Source organism: Anabrus simplex, chromosome 10, assembly GCF_040414725.1.
Source record: "Anabrus simplex isolate iqAnaSimp1 chromosome 10, ASM4041472v1, whole genome shotgun sequence".
Classification (NCBI taxonomy): Eukaryota; Metazoa; Arthropoda; class Insecta; order Orthoptera; family Tettigoniidae; genus Anabrus; species Anabrus simplex.
The window spans coordinates 21,720,839-21,736,177 of record NC_090274.1 but is presented as its reverse complement, the minus strand read 5'-3'; the positions used below and the strand labels follow the sequence as shown (position 1 = coordinate 21,736,177).

Here is a 15,339-nt window from a genome sequence, read left to right as displayed (position 1 = left end):
ATTAAAGATTGAAAGTAAAAAAGAAAAGAACTTATAGCGAGGCACAGTAAGATAAGTACGGATATACAACATAAGTGCCGTAAAAATAAGTATGTACAACAGAGGAGACAGCAATGAGAAGAGAAGAGAAGAAAAGAGTATGAAGAAAATCAGCTAGGTTAAGTTTTTTTACATCCCCAGATTTGCCTGGTGTGAAAATGGGAAACCACGGAAAACCATCTTCAGGGCTGCCGACAGTGGAGTTCGAACCCACTATCTCCCAGATGCAAGCTCACAGTTGCGCACGGCCAACTCGGCCGGTCTAGGTCAAGTTAAGGAAGAATCGATTAAAGGCGGCATACAACGAAATAAAAACGCCCCCAAATTCCTCTCAGAAGATAAACAGTTAATGAGGGTTGGAATGCGGATAAATAAAGTTCTTACCGGGGCTGTACCTTAAGGCCACGGACGCTTCCTTCCCATCCCTAGGCCTTTCCTATCCCATCGTTCAATAAATTTCCAATTTCTTTGAAATCATTTAGGAAAAGGCTAGGAAAGCAACAGATAGGGAATCTGCCACCTGGGCAACTGCCCTAAATGCAGATCAGTATTGATTGATTGATTGATTGATCGATCGTCGCCATAAGACCTATCTGTGTCGGTGCGATCTAAAAGAAATACGTAGCGAAAAACATTCTTTGAAAAAGAGAGGGGCGGGAATAATGAATATGAAGGGGCGGATTTATCCTGGTTATGCAAGTCGGAAGAGGTAGGGAAAAGAATGATGCAGGTTCAGGAGAACGAAATAAACCGTTAACAGCGGACTTGGTGTAGTGGTAGACAGAAACACTAAATCAAAATAAGATTTCATTAAAAATGAGCAGGCTCAACTCTTTTCTGGACTATTCATCGAAAACTGTTAGGAGCTACGATAAATTCGCGTACCACTTAAGACGAACACGCGTGCGACACTTTGAATGCCACCGGTCTAGACGATACGTGAGGAGAGTGTCTCACGCCGCTTCTGTCCTGGTAAAACTAGAATTGCAAGGGAGCAGGTAGTCAGAGCCAGCGGCTGTCAAGGGGGAGTGTTTGAGGAAACATTCGTTGTCGGTCGTGGAGAGGCTTACGGCCGGTCAGGTTCTACAGTCGCCTGTAGCTATACCTGTGGATCGGGTTCCACTAGGAAGCTATTAGGACTGTTACAGATGTATTAAACTCAAGGTCAACTTGTAATCGCACGGAGCGATCAAATGGGCCATGACTAACACTCCAAAGAACAAACAGCAGATATATCAGACAGATGTATCATAATCAAGCAGCCGAGTTGCCAGGTATACTCTAGCTGATTCCCTAATACATCTCTATGTTGCTGTTTGAGTCATCAGTCTATAGAGTGGTATCTTCTAACTGTCGTAAGAGGCGGCTAAAAGGGGCCCCAGGGGCTCTCAGCTGAGTCCTGGCAATGCTTGCACGTACTTGTGTCGGGCTCCCCACTTTCAACTATCCTATTCGACCTCCCTTGGTCAACTCTTGTTCCTTTTCGAGCCTGACGGTATTAGGTTCCGAGGCCTAGGGATTCTTTCATTTTCAAGCCCTTCGTGGCCCTTGTCTTTCTTTGACTGATACCTTCATTTTTCTAAGTGTCGGATCCATTCCATTTTTTTCTCTATGATAAGTTTTATATAAAGGATGGTTGCCTAGTTGTACTCCCTCTTGAAACAATAACCACCACCACCACCACTCCTACAGCTCCTCTAATCTGCTTGTCATATTCATACCTTAGTCTACCATCCTCACGAACTAACTAAACACATCCTGAGTGTCGTAAGATGTGTCGTATCTAACTTTTTTTATTAATCTGTTTACCCTCTAGGATTGGTTTCTCCTTCGGACTCTACGAGGGATCCCACTTCTACCCCCTAAAGTCAGTGTCCTGGAACGTGAGACTTTGCGTCGGAATGGAACTGTAGAGGACGACCAGTACTTCGGCTGCTATGCTGAACAGGGGCCTTGTGTGGGGGATGGGATGATTGGAAGGGGGCTAGACAAGGAAGAGGGAAGGAAGCGACCGTGGCCTTAAGTTAGGTAACATCCCGTCACTTGCCTGGAGGAGAAGTGGGAAACCACAGAAAACCACTACTTTGAGGATGGCTGAGATGGGAATCGAACCCCCCTCTACTCAACTGACCTCCCGAGGCTGAGTGGACAACACTGCAGCCCTCGCACCATTTTTCAAATTTCGTGGCAGAACCGGGAATCGAATTCGGGCTTTCAGGAATGACAGCTATTCACGCTAACCAATACACCACAGAGACAGACTATCTATTCTTCCCCTCTAATTTAGCCAATTCGATCCCCTCTCACTAACTCGATTCAGTATCCCTTCATTCAAGACTCAATCTACCCATCTCACCTTCAGCATTTGTCTGTAATACCACATTTCAAAAGCTTCTATTCTCCTTCCTTCTGAGCTAGTTATCGTTCATGTTTCACTTCCATACAATGCCACGCTCCAAACGAAAGTCTTCAAAAACATCGTTATAATTCCTATATCAATGTTCGAAGTGAGAAAATTTCTTTTCTTAAGAAAGCTCTTCCTTGCTTGTGCTAGTCTGCATTTTATGTCCTCCTTATTTCTGCTATCGTTAGTTATTTTACTACCCAAGTACTTCCTTTAAGACTTCATTTCCTAACCTAATATTTCCTGCATCACTTGACTTTGTTCGACTGCACTCCATTATTCTTGTTTCGGACTCATTTTCATCTTACATTCCTTCTCCAAGACTCTGTCCACACCATTCAGCAATTTCCTCCAGATCTTCTGCAGAATCAGATAAAATAACATCATCGGCACAACTCACGAGGGAAACGCGACAAGTGTAACAACCGATTTTTTTGCCAGAAACTTCGCTCAGCAAAAGAGGAGCCGAAATTAGCGAACACACTCGACCGTTTCCAAGAAATTGACTTTCGACGTTTCACAGTGTAAGAAGTTGAACTGACGTGATGGCGCGACGGCTATAACCGCGGTTTCACACTTTTGCGCCCCGAGTTCAAATCCCGATGAATTGATTTTTTTGTTTCATTAATCTATTCATGTCCATTAACGCATATCCGGTTTCCATTTACCTGTTATCCACGGCGATATTAAAGGTATCAAACCGTAGATTTCATCATAATGTATTTACGAGTACAGTAGAGAAAATACCCGTCTGTCAGAAAAAGGTTAAGGAACTCTCCCTATGACAACAGCTAGCTCATGTTTCATACACAGCGCGAATCGAACATAGCAGTCTCTAGCTGGCAAATGAAACACGTTTGTATACGTTCCATTTTCTCCAGAAGTACGAATCCGACTTTCAAAATAATCACGGTGCTGAATTGGCAATGTTTATACGTTTAAAGCTACCTGTAGAAAAGAGCGTAGTCCTATTTACGAAAACATTATCCCAGAAGATACTGATGCCATGTACAAGTCCGATTATGAGCCCCTTGGTATCATTAATGAAAGTGAAAGAATGCCGTTCACGAGTTATTTAGGATGGACAACTTACAAGGAGAGACCTGACCCTGCGGTCAACCGATTTCTACGAGATTCAATGTAACTTTGGGGGGATACTCAACAGTAAGTCGTGCAGAAGGGTTTAGGTCAATACGCTTTCGTTTTCAAGAAGAAAGAGGTCAAATGTCATGACGCAGGATCCGCTTTGGACAAAATGGAGGTGACAAAACACTAAAGGGCGAACAAATTTTACTTGAACATTTTCTACCTGAAATTCATATATGCCTAAACGTTCTTACAGTTACTGCTGGATCGTATATGGATCTCTCTCTCTCTCTCTCTCTCTCTCTCTCTCTGTTAATTTGAGGTAGAAAATAAAGTTCACTGCAGTTTGCCTAATATTTTTAATTGCACTTTTATCTGAAAGTCCCCTCAAATAATAATTCATTTTTGTTGTACAAAAAATGATAGCTACGGCGGGAGTCGAACTTACGTCATCAAGATTCGTAGACAAGTACGGTGACCACCAGGTCACCACTCCGGTTGACTGTGTTGCAACTCTCTAAGTATATATGCGTTGCATTGGAATCTGGGGATTCATCAATTTTTCGAAAATTGCTTTCAGTTGCGGATCTGTGTTCGCCTTTTAGTGTTCTATCACTTCACTTTGTCCGAAGCGGATCCTGCGTAATGACATTTGGCCTAATTTTTTTCGACAACGAAAGCCAACTTACTATTGAGCGTCCCTCAACAGGTACATTGAAGCTCGTTGAAATCAGTTGGATGCAGGGTCAGGCCTTGTTAGTTGAATAACTCGGTACAGCGAACACATGCGTTTTGCGCGTGGTGTAGATTTGCCAATAAGAATAGCAATCAGTCAGGTCCTTGTACACGACGTCACAGCAGTCGAAATGAAGTAATGAAGTGTACCTTTAATACTCGAGAAAATGTGTTGCGGAATCTTCCAAGCGAGTTAAATTGTTCAACAAAGAGATGCTACTGTCCTCCTACAAGACCACAGCATGTACAAGAACTACATGAGCGACACCAATTCAAGGTCACATTCAGGTGAGTTTCTGTTAGCAAGAAAGAAAGGAAAGAAAGAAATCTTCCCAAGGGCAAAAATAAAGAGAAAATGTTCCACGCGAAGGAGGCTGAAGAAAACAAGAAAAAACACTTGTGAGCACTCCTTTCCTCCCGGTATAGCCTGTAGATAGAAGGTTGGAAGTAATTATTTTTGCAAGAAAAAAGTCTATTCGCCCACAATTAAAAGAAAAAGAGGCCTGTAATGCAAAGCTGACCTTTCCTGAAGAGCCCTTGAGAGTCGGCATTACCTTGATAGTTGGTGAATTTAATTCTCAAGTTAGTTTCCTCTCTGAATGCTTGGCCGAGTGTCAGGTAGCAGATCCCACCAAAGATCGTAGGTTCAAACCTGGCAGGAGTAGTCGGATTTCTGAAGGGCCAGTCAGCCACTCCTTGTCGTACGATGTCGGCAAGTAAAATACAGTATATCTAGTATCAGCGTTGCCAACAGTACGATCTGGATCGTACATGTACGATAATTCGGTGCTCTGTACTATCGTGCGATCCATCCCGCTAATCGTACGTCTATTGTACGATCCTATGACGTATCGTAAATGTCTCTTGTTTCCCCTTAAAATGCGTAGATTTGTTTTCTTTTGTTCGTGCAAGTTATGTTCATCATGGATGACAAGATGGAGAGAGTTTCCAAAATAAATAAAAATACGGTTAACCTCCCACGTGAATACAAACGCTGATGATACCTGTGTATACGTGTGGGGAATTTCTACAGTAGTACGCGTTCATTTTTTTTTTTTTTTTAGCGACTGTACACTGATCAGGGATACGAACAGCTAGCACTTTGGTGAGGGCTCAGTGCTTGGCTGTTACATTCTTTCTTTCCTATTTGACTCCAGGCTGTGATACGATTTCTTACTTGTATATCCATGGGATAAAACACGCACGGTGGCAATTGAACAAGCCAGAAAAATATAAAAATTAATATTATTCTTTGGAGCGTGTCAGGAGGGGAGAAAGTAATGCGCCCGCGACGTTCTACGGCGTCTCACGTCAGGACGAAGCAGGAGAAAGGTTTTTCCCGATTAGAATTCCCGGCAGAGAATATTTCTTCGTTCGTGCGTTGCACGCTAATGAAAGACGTCGTAAATCTTTCCCCCCGCGTGACATGCTGAAGAAGTTCTTCTATGACGGCGCATCCACTAAATTACCGAAGCAAAATGCTGCGTCGGTTCTTGTTAAAAGCATGAAACACGTGTAGTTGCAATAATAGTACACTGAACACGATACCAACATTTTCTGCAGTCAAGCTTCCTCTGGATTATTCTAGTCCAACATGAATTTTGAATGTCAACGTCAGCAGACCTGAAGATGATTTTCCGTGGTTCCTAATTGTGACACAAAGCAAATGCTGGAGATGTACGTCCACGGCCGGTTCCTTCCGAATTCCAGCTAGCCCGTTCCTCAACTATCGGCTTCAAAAATCACACTACGTTAGCGCGAAGTTAGAGACATAGCAATAACAATGTTATTTGGCAGACGTGATAACGTTCGGGGTTTTGCCGCGTGAGAGAGGCAAACTGCGAGGAATTTTAACGTTTCGCTGAGACAGTATTCTTCTCGTCTACAGAAGGAAAAATTGATCGACCGTGTCTGGCTGAATTTCTCTGTTCTTTGTATTTTGTACATAAAGATGTTTTATAGCTGGGGGTAATCTGGAAATGTGTGTAACGTGACGCGACAAGGTTTTTTTTTTTTTTTTTTGCTAGTTGCTTTACGTCGCACCGACACAGATAGGTCTTATGGCGACGAGGGGACAGGAAAGGGCTGGGAGTTGAAAGGAAGCGGCCGTGGCGTTAATGAATGTACAAACCCAGCATTTGCCTGATGTGAAAATGGGAAACCACGGAAAACCATTTTCAGGGCTGACGACAGTGGGGTTCGAACCTATTATCTCCCGAATACTGGATACTGGCCGCACTTAAGCGGCTGCAGCTATCGAGCTCGGTCGACAAGGTTCTAAGACACTTCGTACCACTTGAAAGAGTGGAAAGCATTGCGAAGTAAGGGATATCCTAATGGATGTATTCATTTGTAGATACACTGTCCATTACTGGCGCAGAAGCCTCCACACTGGGGTCCCGGGTTCGATTCCCGGCCGGGTCGGGGATTTTAACTTCGTCTGGTTAATTTCTCCGACTCGGGGCTAGGTGTTTGTGTTCGTCTTAAATGTATAAGTTCAATTCATCAAAATCGCTTCATAATTAATAATCAGAAACATACAAAATTGTAGCTGGCTGGATGGTCGTTAAGATCGAATGCCAAAATGACCAAAACAATATAAATAAAAAATAAAGAAAGCCTCCGCACGGTGTGACCACTACTGATGTTATAGCGCAAATGATCTGACTGGCACACGTGTTAATTCTTTTGTCGTATTCGTCATTCGCGGGGATCTAGCTACTTCCACCTTTCAGTCGTTCCCTGTTTGTGCGTGACATTCGAAGCTCATATCGGCCAGTTCATCAGAATCGTTTATTTTACCTTATAATGAAATGATACAGTAGTTTCACAATAATAGTAATATTATCCATCCTTATGCTCGTCAGGCACATTGCGCCCGAATATGACATATTTCTTTTGTATTGTTTCGTTTTAGGATTTATACTGCATAAAATGGACTTTCCTATCTTAATATTTACGTAAACATAAGTGATAAATATAGTTTAAAGAGCAATAATTAAAATAATATAGAAGTTTTCATCAGCAAATGTTGTAAATTATTTTTGTGTCTGTCTGGCCCAATACATCCGCTGACGTGGAAATGGAATTCCAATTTGACATCAAGAGGTACGGATTGTCCTGGCGTAAATATTTGGGGATTACGGGAAAACCGTTCACACGTAGATAACGACCTAGGTGGTACGAAATGTCCTCAAAAATAAAGTGGTACGGAATGTCCGTGGTACAAAATGTCCGGACACCACACGACAAAACGTGGGACGGAAGTGTAACCATGGCAACCGTTCAGACTGTGATGTAAGGTGCGGATGGATAGACACACTGTTACCTAGCAACCGTGCTGGCTATGTCTTATGCCTGGTTGCCATGTGAAATTACCAGCCGCTGATGGATGGTCATGATGAGAGACATATTTATGATCATTTGATTTTCTTTCTTTCTTTCTTTCTTTCTTAATCTGCTTACCCTCCAGGGTTCGTTTTTCCCTCGGACTCAGCAAGGGGTCGCACCTCTACCGCTTCAAGGGCAGTGTCCTGGAGCGTGAGACATTGGGTCGGGAATACAACTGGGGAGGATGACCAGTACCTCGCACAGGCAGCCTTCACCTGCTATGCTGAACAGGGGCCTTGTGAGGTGATGGGAAGATTGGAAGGGATAGACAAGCAAGAGGGAAGGAAGCGGCCGTGGCCTTAGGTACCATCCCGGCATTTGCCTGGAGAAGAAGTGGGAAACCACGGCCCCAGGGGCTCTGAACTTTGGAGCGTGGGTTGGCGACCATAGGGCCCTCAGCTGAGTCCTGGCATTGCTTCCACTTACTTATGCCAGGCTCCTCACTTTCATCTATCCTATCCAACCTCTCTTGGTCAACTCTTGTTCTTTTCCGACCCCGACGCTATTAGGTTTGCGAGGGCTAGGGAGTCTCATTTTCACGCCCTTCGTGGCCCTTGTCTTCCTTTGGCCGATACCTTCATTTGTCGAAGTGTCGGACCCCTTCCATTTTTTTCTCTCTGATTAGTGTTATATAGAGGATGGTTGCCTAGATGTACTTCCTCTTGAAACATTAATCACCACCACCACCACCGCCACCTGGAAAACCACGGAAACCACTTCCAGGATGGCTGAGGTGGGAATCGAAACCACCCCTACTCAGTTGACATCCCGAGGCTGAGTGGACCCCGTTCCAGCCCTGGTACCACTTTTCAAATTTCGTGGCAGAGCCGGGAATCGAACCCGGGTCTCCGGGGATGGCAGCTAATCACACTAAGCACTACACCACAGCGGCGAACCACTTGATTTTCGCAAAGGGAAAGTGGTTCCTTTCTCAGTGTACGGCAGACAGGTGAACCGATTTTTAACAATATCAATCAGGTCCCCAATAAGTTAGAAGCTCGCATAGAAGGGCAGTACAGATAAATTTGATTTGTTTCAAATTTCACAATTACATTACGGAATAGAAACTAAACATGAAATGACACACTAATAATGACTTGCTATACGTCGCACCGACACAGATAAGTTTTATCCGGCTCCTCGAATAAATGGTTAGCATGTTGACCTTTGGTCACAGGGGTCCCGTGTTCGATTCCCGGCAGAGACAGAAATGTTAACTATCATTGATTAATTTCGCTGGCACGGGTGCTGGGTGTATTTGTCGTCTTCATCATCATTTCATCCTCATTACAACGCGCACGTCGCCTAGGGGAGTCAAACAAAAGACCTCCACCTGGAAAGCCGAACTTGTCCTCGGACACTCCCGGCACTAAAAGTCATACGCCATTTCATTTGAGATAAGTCTTACGGCGACGATGGCATAGGCATGGCCTTGGAGTGGGAAGGAAGCGGCCGTGACCTTAATTAAGGCCTGTGTGAAAATGGGAAAACACGAAAAAACGTTTTCAGTGCTGCCGACAGTGGGGTTCGAACCAACTATCACCTGGATGCAAGCTCACAGCCGCGCACCCCTAACCGCACGACCAACTCATCCGGTTGACATTAATACAATTTGAATACTGGTCCATAAGCGTTTTTTATTTTTTTTATTTTTTTTTATTTTTTTGCAGACGAGGCACCCGGAAAATGTGGTTTTGTTTTAAAATCAATCAGACGTTTATTTAGATTGGTTCAGGAATGTTATTAAAATCTTGAAACGTTTCTTGTGACACATTTATTTCAGTTGTGAATAATGTAACAAAGATCTTTGTAGAGTATCTTTCTTACGAATTTGTTCATTAAAATCTACACAAATTATTTGTCACCTTCAACATGAAAACGCTGGTATAATATTTTATAAGGACGTCCAAAGGGAAAGTGATATTTCAGTACTGGGTATTAATAGATGAAGTCCACGTAGTCCTTAAGATTAAAGAAAAGAGTGAAACTGATGCATCTGAGATGTGGTGTTGGCGGAGGATGCTACGAGGAGCATGGATGGAGAGAAGAACAACCTTGTCATTATAAAAGAACCAAGTATCACTAAATGGCTCTTCGCGTGTGAGTGAGGACTACCTCCGGTTTTTTGGGCACGTTTGGAGGAGTGAAGATCGGCATATGTAGAAAATTACTTTAGAAGGCTTCGAGGACGAACAGCAAGTATTGTATACGGTTCATCACCACGCTATCCTTCTAATTTATTCTAAGAACAGCTGAAGACCGCTCTGGGTGGAGACCTTTCGTCAAGGCTGCGATATTACGCGCACGCAGAGAGAGATGCGTAATAATAAATGTGTGTACGGTTGACGTCAAGAAAGGCATCCGACCGTAAAACATGTGAAAAAATTCGTACCTTCAATCCCACCAAGGTGTTCGAAAAGCAAGAATTATTATTATTCATTACTGCCCGCCTCTCTGTGGTGGAGTGGTTAGCATGATTACCACGAAATTCTGAGAGTGGAAGGAGGGCTGGAACGGGGTCCACTCAGCCTCGGGAGGTCAACTGAGTAGAGAGGGGGTTCGATTCCCGCCTCAGCCATCCTCGAAGTGGTTTTCAGTGGTTCCTCCAGGCAAACACCAGGATGGTATCTAACTTAAGGCCATGGCCGCTTCCTTCCCTCTTCCTTGTCTATCTCCTTCAATCTTCCGTTCCCCCCACAAGGCAGCATAGCATAGCAGGCGAGGCCGACTGGACGAAGTACTGGTCCTCCTCCCTAGTTGTATACCCCACTCAAAGTCTGACGACAAAGGACACTGCCTTTAAGGCGGTAGAGGTGGGGTCCCTCGCTGAGTCCGAGGGAAAAACCAACCCTGGAGGGTAAACAGATCAAGAAAGAAAGAAAGAAAGAAAGAAAGAAAGAAAGAAAGAAAGAAAGAAAGAAAGTCGTATTATTATTATTATTATTATTATTATTATTATTATACTATTAAAACGCTTGAAATGACCAACCGAAGGTTTCTGTAAGTGCATGGAAATCCAGTTAAAATTAAACTAAAAAGAAATAAAATAATGTCTATCAGTTCGCAGTTGCGATCAACAGTGTTCTGTACGAAAAATATCAGCTCCTAGGCGACACTATTTTCACACTGGTCTGATTTCAGACCAACTTTGCAGTACGGGAAAGAAAGATAGGGTGGACTCACGATATTTTACTCGTAAGTTAGAAGTAATAATAATAATAATAATAATAATTAGCTTTACGTCCCCCCAACTGCTCTTTTACGGTTTTCGGAGATGCCTAGGTGCCGGAATTTTGTCCCGCCGGAGTTCTTTTACGTGCCAGTAAATCTACCGACACGAGGTTGACGTATGTGATCACCTTCAAATACCACCGGACTGAGCCAGGATCGAACCTGCCAAGTTGGGGTCAGAAGGCCAGTGCCTCCACCGTCTGAGCCACTCAGCCCGGCTAAGTTAGAAGTAAAGACATTAAAATAGCGAGACTGATCGCCGGTACAAACAGGTGGGAACAATGGCTGGAGGGTTACTCGGAATGAGGAGATAAAGGGTAAGTTAGGAATGAACTCAATGAAGTAGTGCGTATAAGCTGGCTTCGGTGGTGGGGTCATGCGAGTTGAATGGAGGAGGATAATGGACTGTCATGGAAGGTAAGAGAAGTAGAGGGGCATGAAAACACAGTTTCTAATGTTTCAAAGGTGAGAGGTATGGAACTAAACGAAGCGACAGAGGTGGTTAAAAATAGACTACTGTGGAGACGTTTAGTTAATTCACATAGGCTTGCAGACTGAACGCTGAAAGGCACAACAGTCTATAATGTATGTGCCATGGAAAAGGGGTAAGTCTCTCCTGTGGGATTTTACCTGTGCCGAGAAATTCACCCAGTCCAACCTTCCCCTTTCGTCACTGGGTGCTGGAGATGCAGGCGCGAATAGGGAAAATTCTACAAGAAGAAAATACAGTGATTTGTTGGATAAATTCTTCTTCCTGCCAGTAGCCACTGAATCGATTGGTACCTAGGGGGGAAGGGGGGGGGGGGGTAATGATGGTCTCAATTTTATCAAAGAGGTAGGTCAACGGATTGCTTGTATTTCCGGCGATAGGCGATCAACGTATTTTTTTTATTCAGCGCATCAGCGTAGCTCTAATGCTTGGTAATGTCACATCCATTGTCGGGACACCACCACCTTGTAAAAGAGCTGGAGGAAGTTTTTCTTCTTGAATACATGTCCTTGTATTTTATGGATAATCAAGACTTATTAGATTACTAGTTTAATAAATAAATTTTCTCCAATATCCCACCAGTTCGTTCATATCTGTGTCTATTTCATTAATTTGTTTCATCTCGAGCTACTCCAAAACTGTCTTCATATCACTTCATAACTTCAGGAGCTCCTTGCAGTCCGCTAGAATGCCATACCTTGCATTCAGCGCATTCTAAGTGGCGTGTGAATGAAGTGAAAAGCTCGTAACATTACAATGTAAAACAGGTAATTTCACGACCATTACTAAGTGCCCATTTAGAACAGATCGAATGCCATTACAGGGAGCGAGTTTTAAAAGTGTGTGAGCGCGCGCGTTATTCAGAAGGTCACAAACCAAACATAGGGGGCGCCACGTGGGCGACCGGTTTGTGTAACTACCACGTGATGGACGGAGAGGGGTCAACCTGACATCAGAGGGCAAGTTGTTAGCATATACCTTGTGCTCTTGAAGAAGATAACGTTCCTGCGGCAAATGGGCCAAGCGTCTCGGAAACATCTAATAGCTAACTTTGTTTTCGGCCGAGATTTATGCTCTGCATTGGCAATTTTAATCCTGGGATCACGTATTTCTTCACATGGCAGTTTCAGGATCAACGGCTAAGATTTTTGAGAAGTAGTCTAAAAAAAGAGATTTGGCCTATACTGTGTTCCTTGTATGTAGCCTACACTTTTCTCACAAACTATTGAACCTACACCTACGTTTGTTGTATCAATATAGCTATTTACATGCCAGGCGAATTATATTTTTGTTAAATAAAAAATCAAGGCGATCACGTTGGCATGACAATACAGCATATTTAAATTAATCAGAAATCACAATGACAGAACAGTGTATAAACATTGCGATAGAGGAATGTTTTTCAAAATAGAGGCTGTAGAGCCGAAGAAAAGTGAGGATGTTGATCTGGTATTGGTGGTAGCTGTTTTAAAGGGGCAAAACGGTAGATCTGACAGACTCTCAAAAAGACGAGATATTTAGAAAATTAACACAGAAAGTACATAGCAGCTTACTACGCACCCGGTATCTTAGGAGACAATTTTATTATCTGAACGACAATCTTCAACATATTTTTAATTTCAAGTTTCAGAGCACTTTCAGTAAGGACTGGAATAATTTAAATATTAGTTTAAATGAGAGGAAAAATGGCAAAAATTCCCCCTCTAGTGCATTTAAGAAATCCTTTCCTCACTGTTCCCTACCGTGAAGACTTCCGCTCCAAGCAAGCAGCAAAATAATATGCCTACGTAACGTATAAAATACTGACCATTCCCTTCCCAATTCCCGACCGCAAGCACACAAGTCTTAAAGAAAAAGGCAACGTCACACACAAAGTACAGGAAGCTGGTTACAATAACGTTGCACCTCCGTTAAATGTAAGAGGTACGCTGTTCGAATCCAATTCAATATAGCCTACTGTACGGTGAATTTTTGAAGTGGTTTAGATTCCATATAAAAATTGCTTTTCCGAGACTACTATCGTATAAAACAGAAAGCTTGCTATCTCAATGATTTTATTTCTTCTGTGGAATATGTAACTGAACATCCGGTGCATAGGCAAAATGAACTGACAGGTGACAAATGTGGACGGTTCATGGGTACAAAAGCAGGCGGTCTTGACAGACAATTGGACTCACGGCTTCTTAAGTATTCAAGGCCAGCTCTGTGCTGCAACAAATTAGGCATTCGCTTCCTGTTCCCAAGGTTGTCCGTTCGAACCCAGACTTAAATGGCAGACAGATCATATTTAGTAGTTTAATGCCGTTAAATTTAAACTTATTCGACCACTGGGTTTTAAAGACGAACTTCAGTAATGGGGATGTCAAAGGCATAGATTATTATACATTAAAAATTTGGTTTCAGAAGGACGTAAACTTACCTTTGTTGAGTAGGGCTGGTTGCTGAGGCGAATGCCATCCTGAGCTACCTTCTCCTTCAGTAGTAGCTTGAGCTGAAGTCTAGGAATCCTTACAAGTTCTGCTTTCCCCTCCTCATATTCGTCCAAATATTTACCCAACTCTTGAGCGCTATTTGCGGATGAGGATGTGGGACTGCGATCCTTGTCAGTGGAACCTTGCTGTCCAGAGGAAGTTCGCGAAGAACTGTCACACTGACATTCCTCGTGGACAGCCGCTGTTTCTTCTAGAGTGAAATAAACGGACGCAGCCCCTTCTTCCCTTAAGGTACGCACTGATTGTAAGAGACGGTTTCTATGGGCTGGATTAAACACACCAATTGCATCCAGGTCTGGATCGCCTACTTGTTTACAAATCTCCAAGTCGTCGTAGCCGTTATCAATGAAGGATTCAGCGTACTGGCCGAGATGTAGCGACCGCAACCATTCCACCACAATGTTACCACTCGACATATCGGATTTACACAGCACACACGACGCGGAAAGCGGTTGGACGCGACGCGAATGTCACAACAATGGACGCCATATAACGAACAACACAGGAGCAGGGCAACCACGAGACTGGTTTCAGACAGCGAGCCCCACATTCAACCCCCTCTTCGTTGAGGAGCGTGCGTGCGCAGCTATATCGACATTCTAGCCTAAGTACGGTGAACCTCCGCGCGACAGCAGCACCTACAAGGTGCTTGAGCGGTGCGCGCTACACACGAAATAATAGCTATACTCATGACAGTTATCGCAGGTGAAACAGAAAGCGATACGGTCGAACAGAGATCAAAGGAATGTGTTCAGTGCGGTCATAGGCCATGAAAACCAAACCTCCATTTGGAACTATATGTACCTAATGAGCATATTATGGCATTTCTGAACGGGTCAGAACCATAATAGTTGATTCAATGCTCACTTCCTACTCTGTAGGCTGAAGAAACCCGACACATCGAGTGGAAACTAATATAGAAACTGACATTTCTGCAGTCTGACGTCATAATCAGGGCCAGGAATTTGATAACCTAAAATTATTTAAGAAAAATCGAGTAAAATGATCCGAAAACTTACAAAATGACAAATTTAAAATGAAATTTAACCATCAATTTACCAGGTTCTTTTTTTTTTGCTACTTGCTTTACGTCGCACGGACACAGGTAGGTCTTATGGCGACGATGGGACGGCAAAGGGCTAGGAGTGAGAAGGAAGCGGCCGTGGCCTTAATTAAGGTACAGCCCCAGCATTTGCCTGGTGTGAAAATGGGAAACCACGGAAAACCATTTTCAGGGCTGCCGACAGTGGGGTTCGAACCTACTATGTCCCGAATACTGGATACTGGCCGCACTTAAGCGACTGCAGCTATCGAGCTCGGTCATCAATTTACCAATCGAGTTGGTAGGCCTATAGCCATGTTTAGGTAAGAGGCATTATAATATTGGAGAATTGCTGAATGGTATAGACAGAGTCTTGGAGAAGGAATACAAGATGAAAATAAGTCCAAAACAAAAGTAATGGAGTGCGGTC

The 15,339-nt window shown here is 43.5% G+C and overlaps 1 protein-coding gene across 1 annotated transcript; it reads right to left on the bottom strand.

Moving 5' to 3' along the window:
- Positions 1-13,737: 13,737 nt before the first annotated feature.
- On the bottom strand, positions 13,738-14,283 carry LOC136881767 (sterile alpha motif domain-containing protein 5). The gene is made up of 2 exons (XM_067154205.2): positions 14,019-14,283; positions 13,738-13,895 (listed from the first exon to the last, which is right to left on the bottom strand). Exons 1-2 carry the CDS (start codon positions 14,281-14,283, stop codon positions 13,738-13,740), a joined length of 423 nt encoding a protein of 140 aa, XP_067010306.2.
- Positions 14,284-15,339: the final 1,056 nt, after the last annotated feature.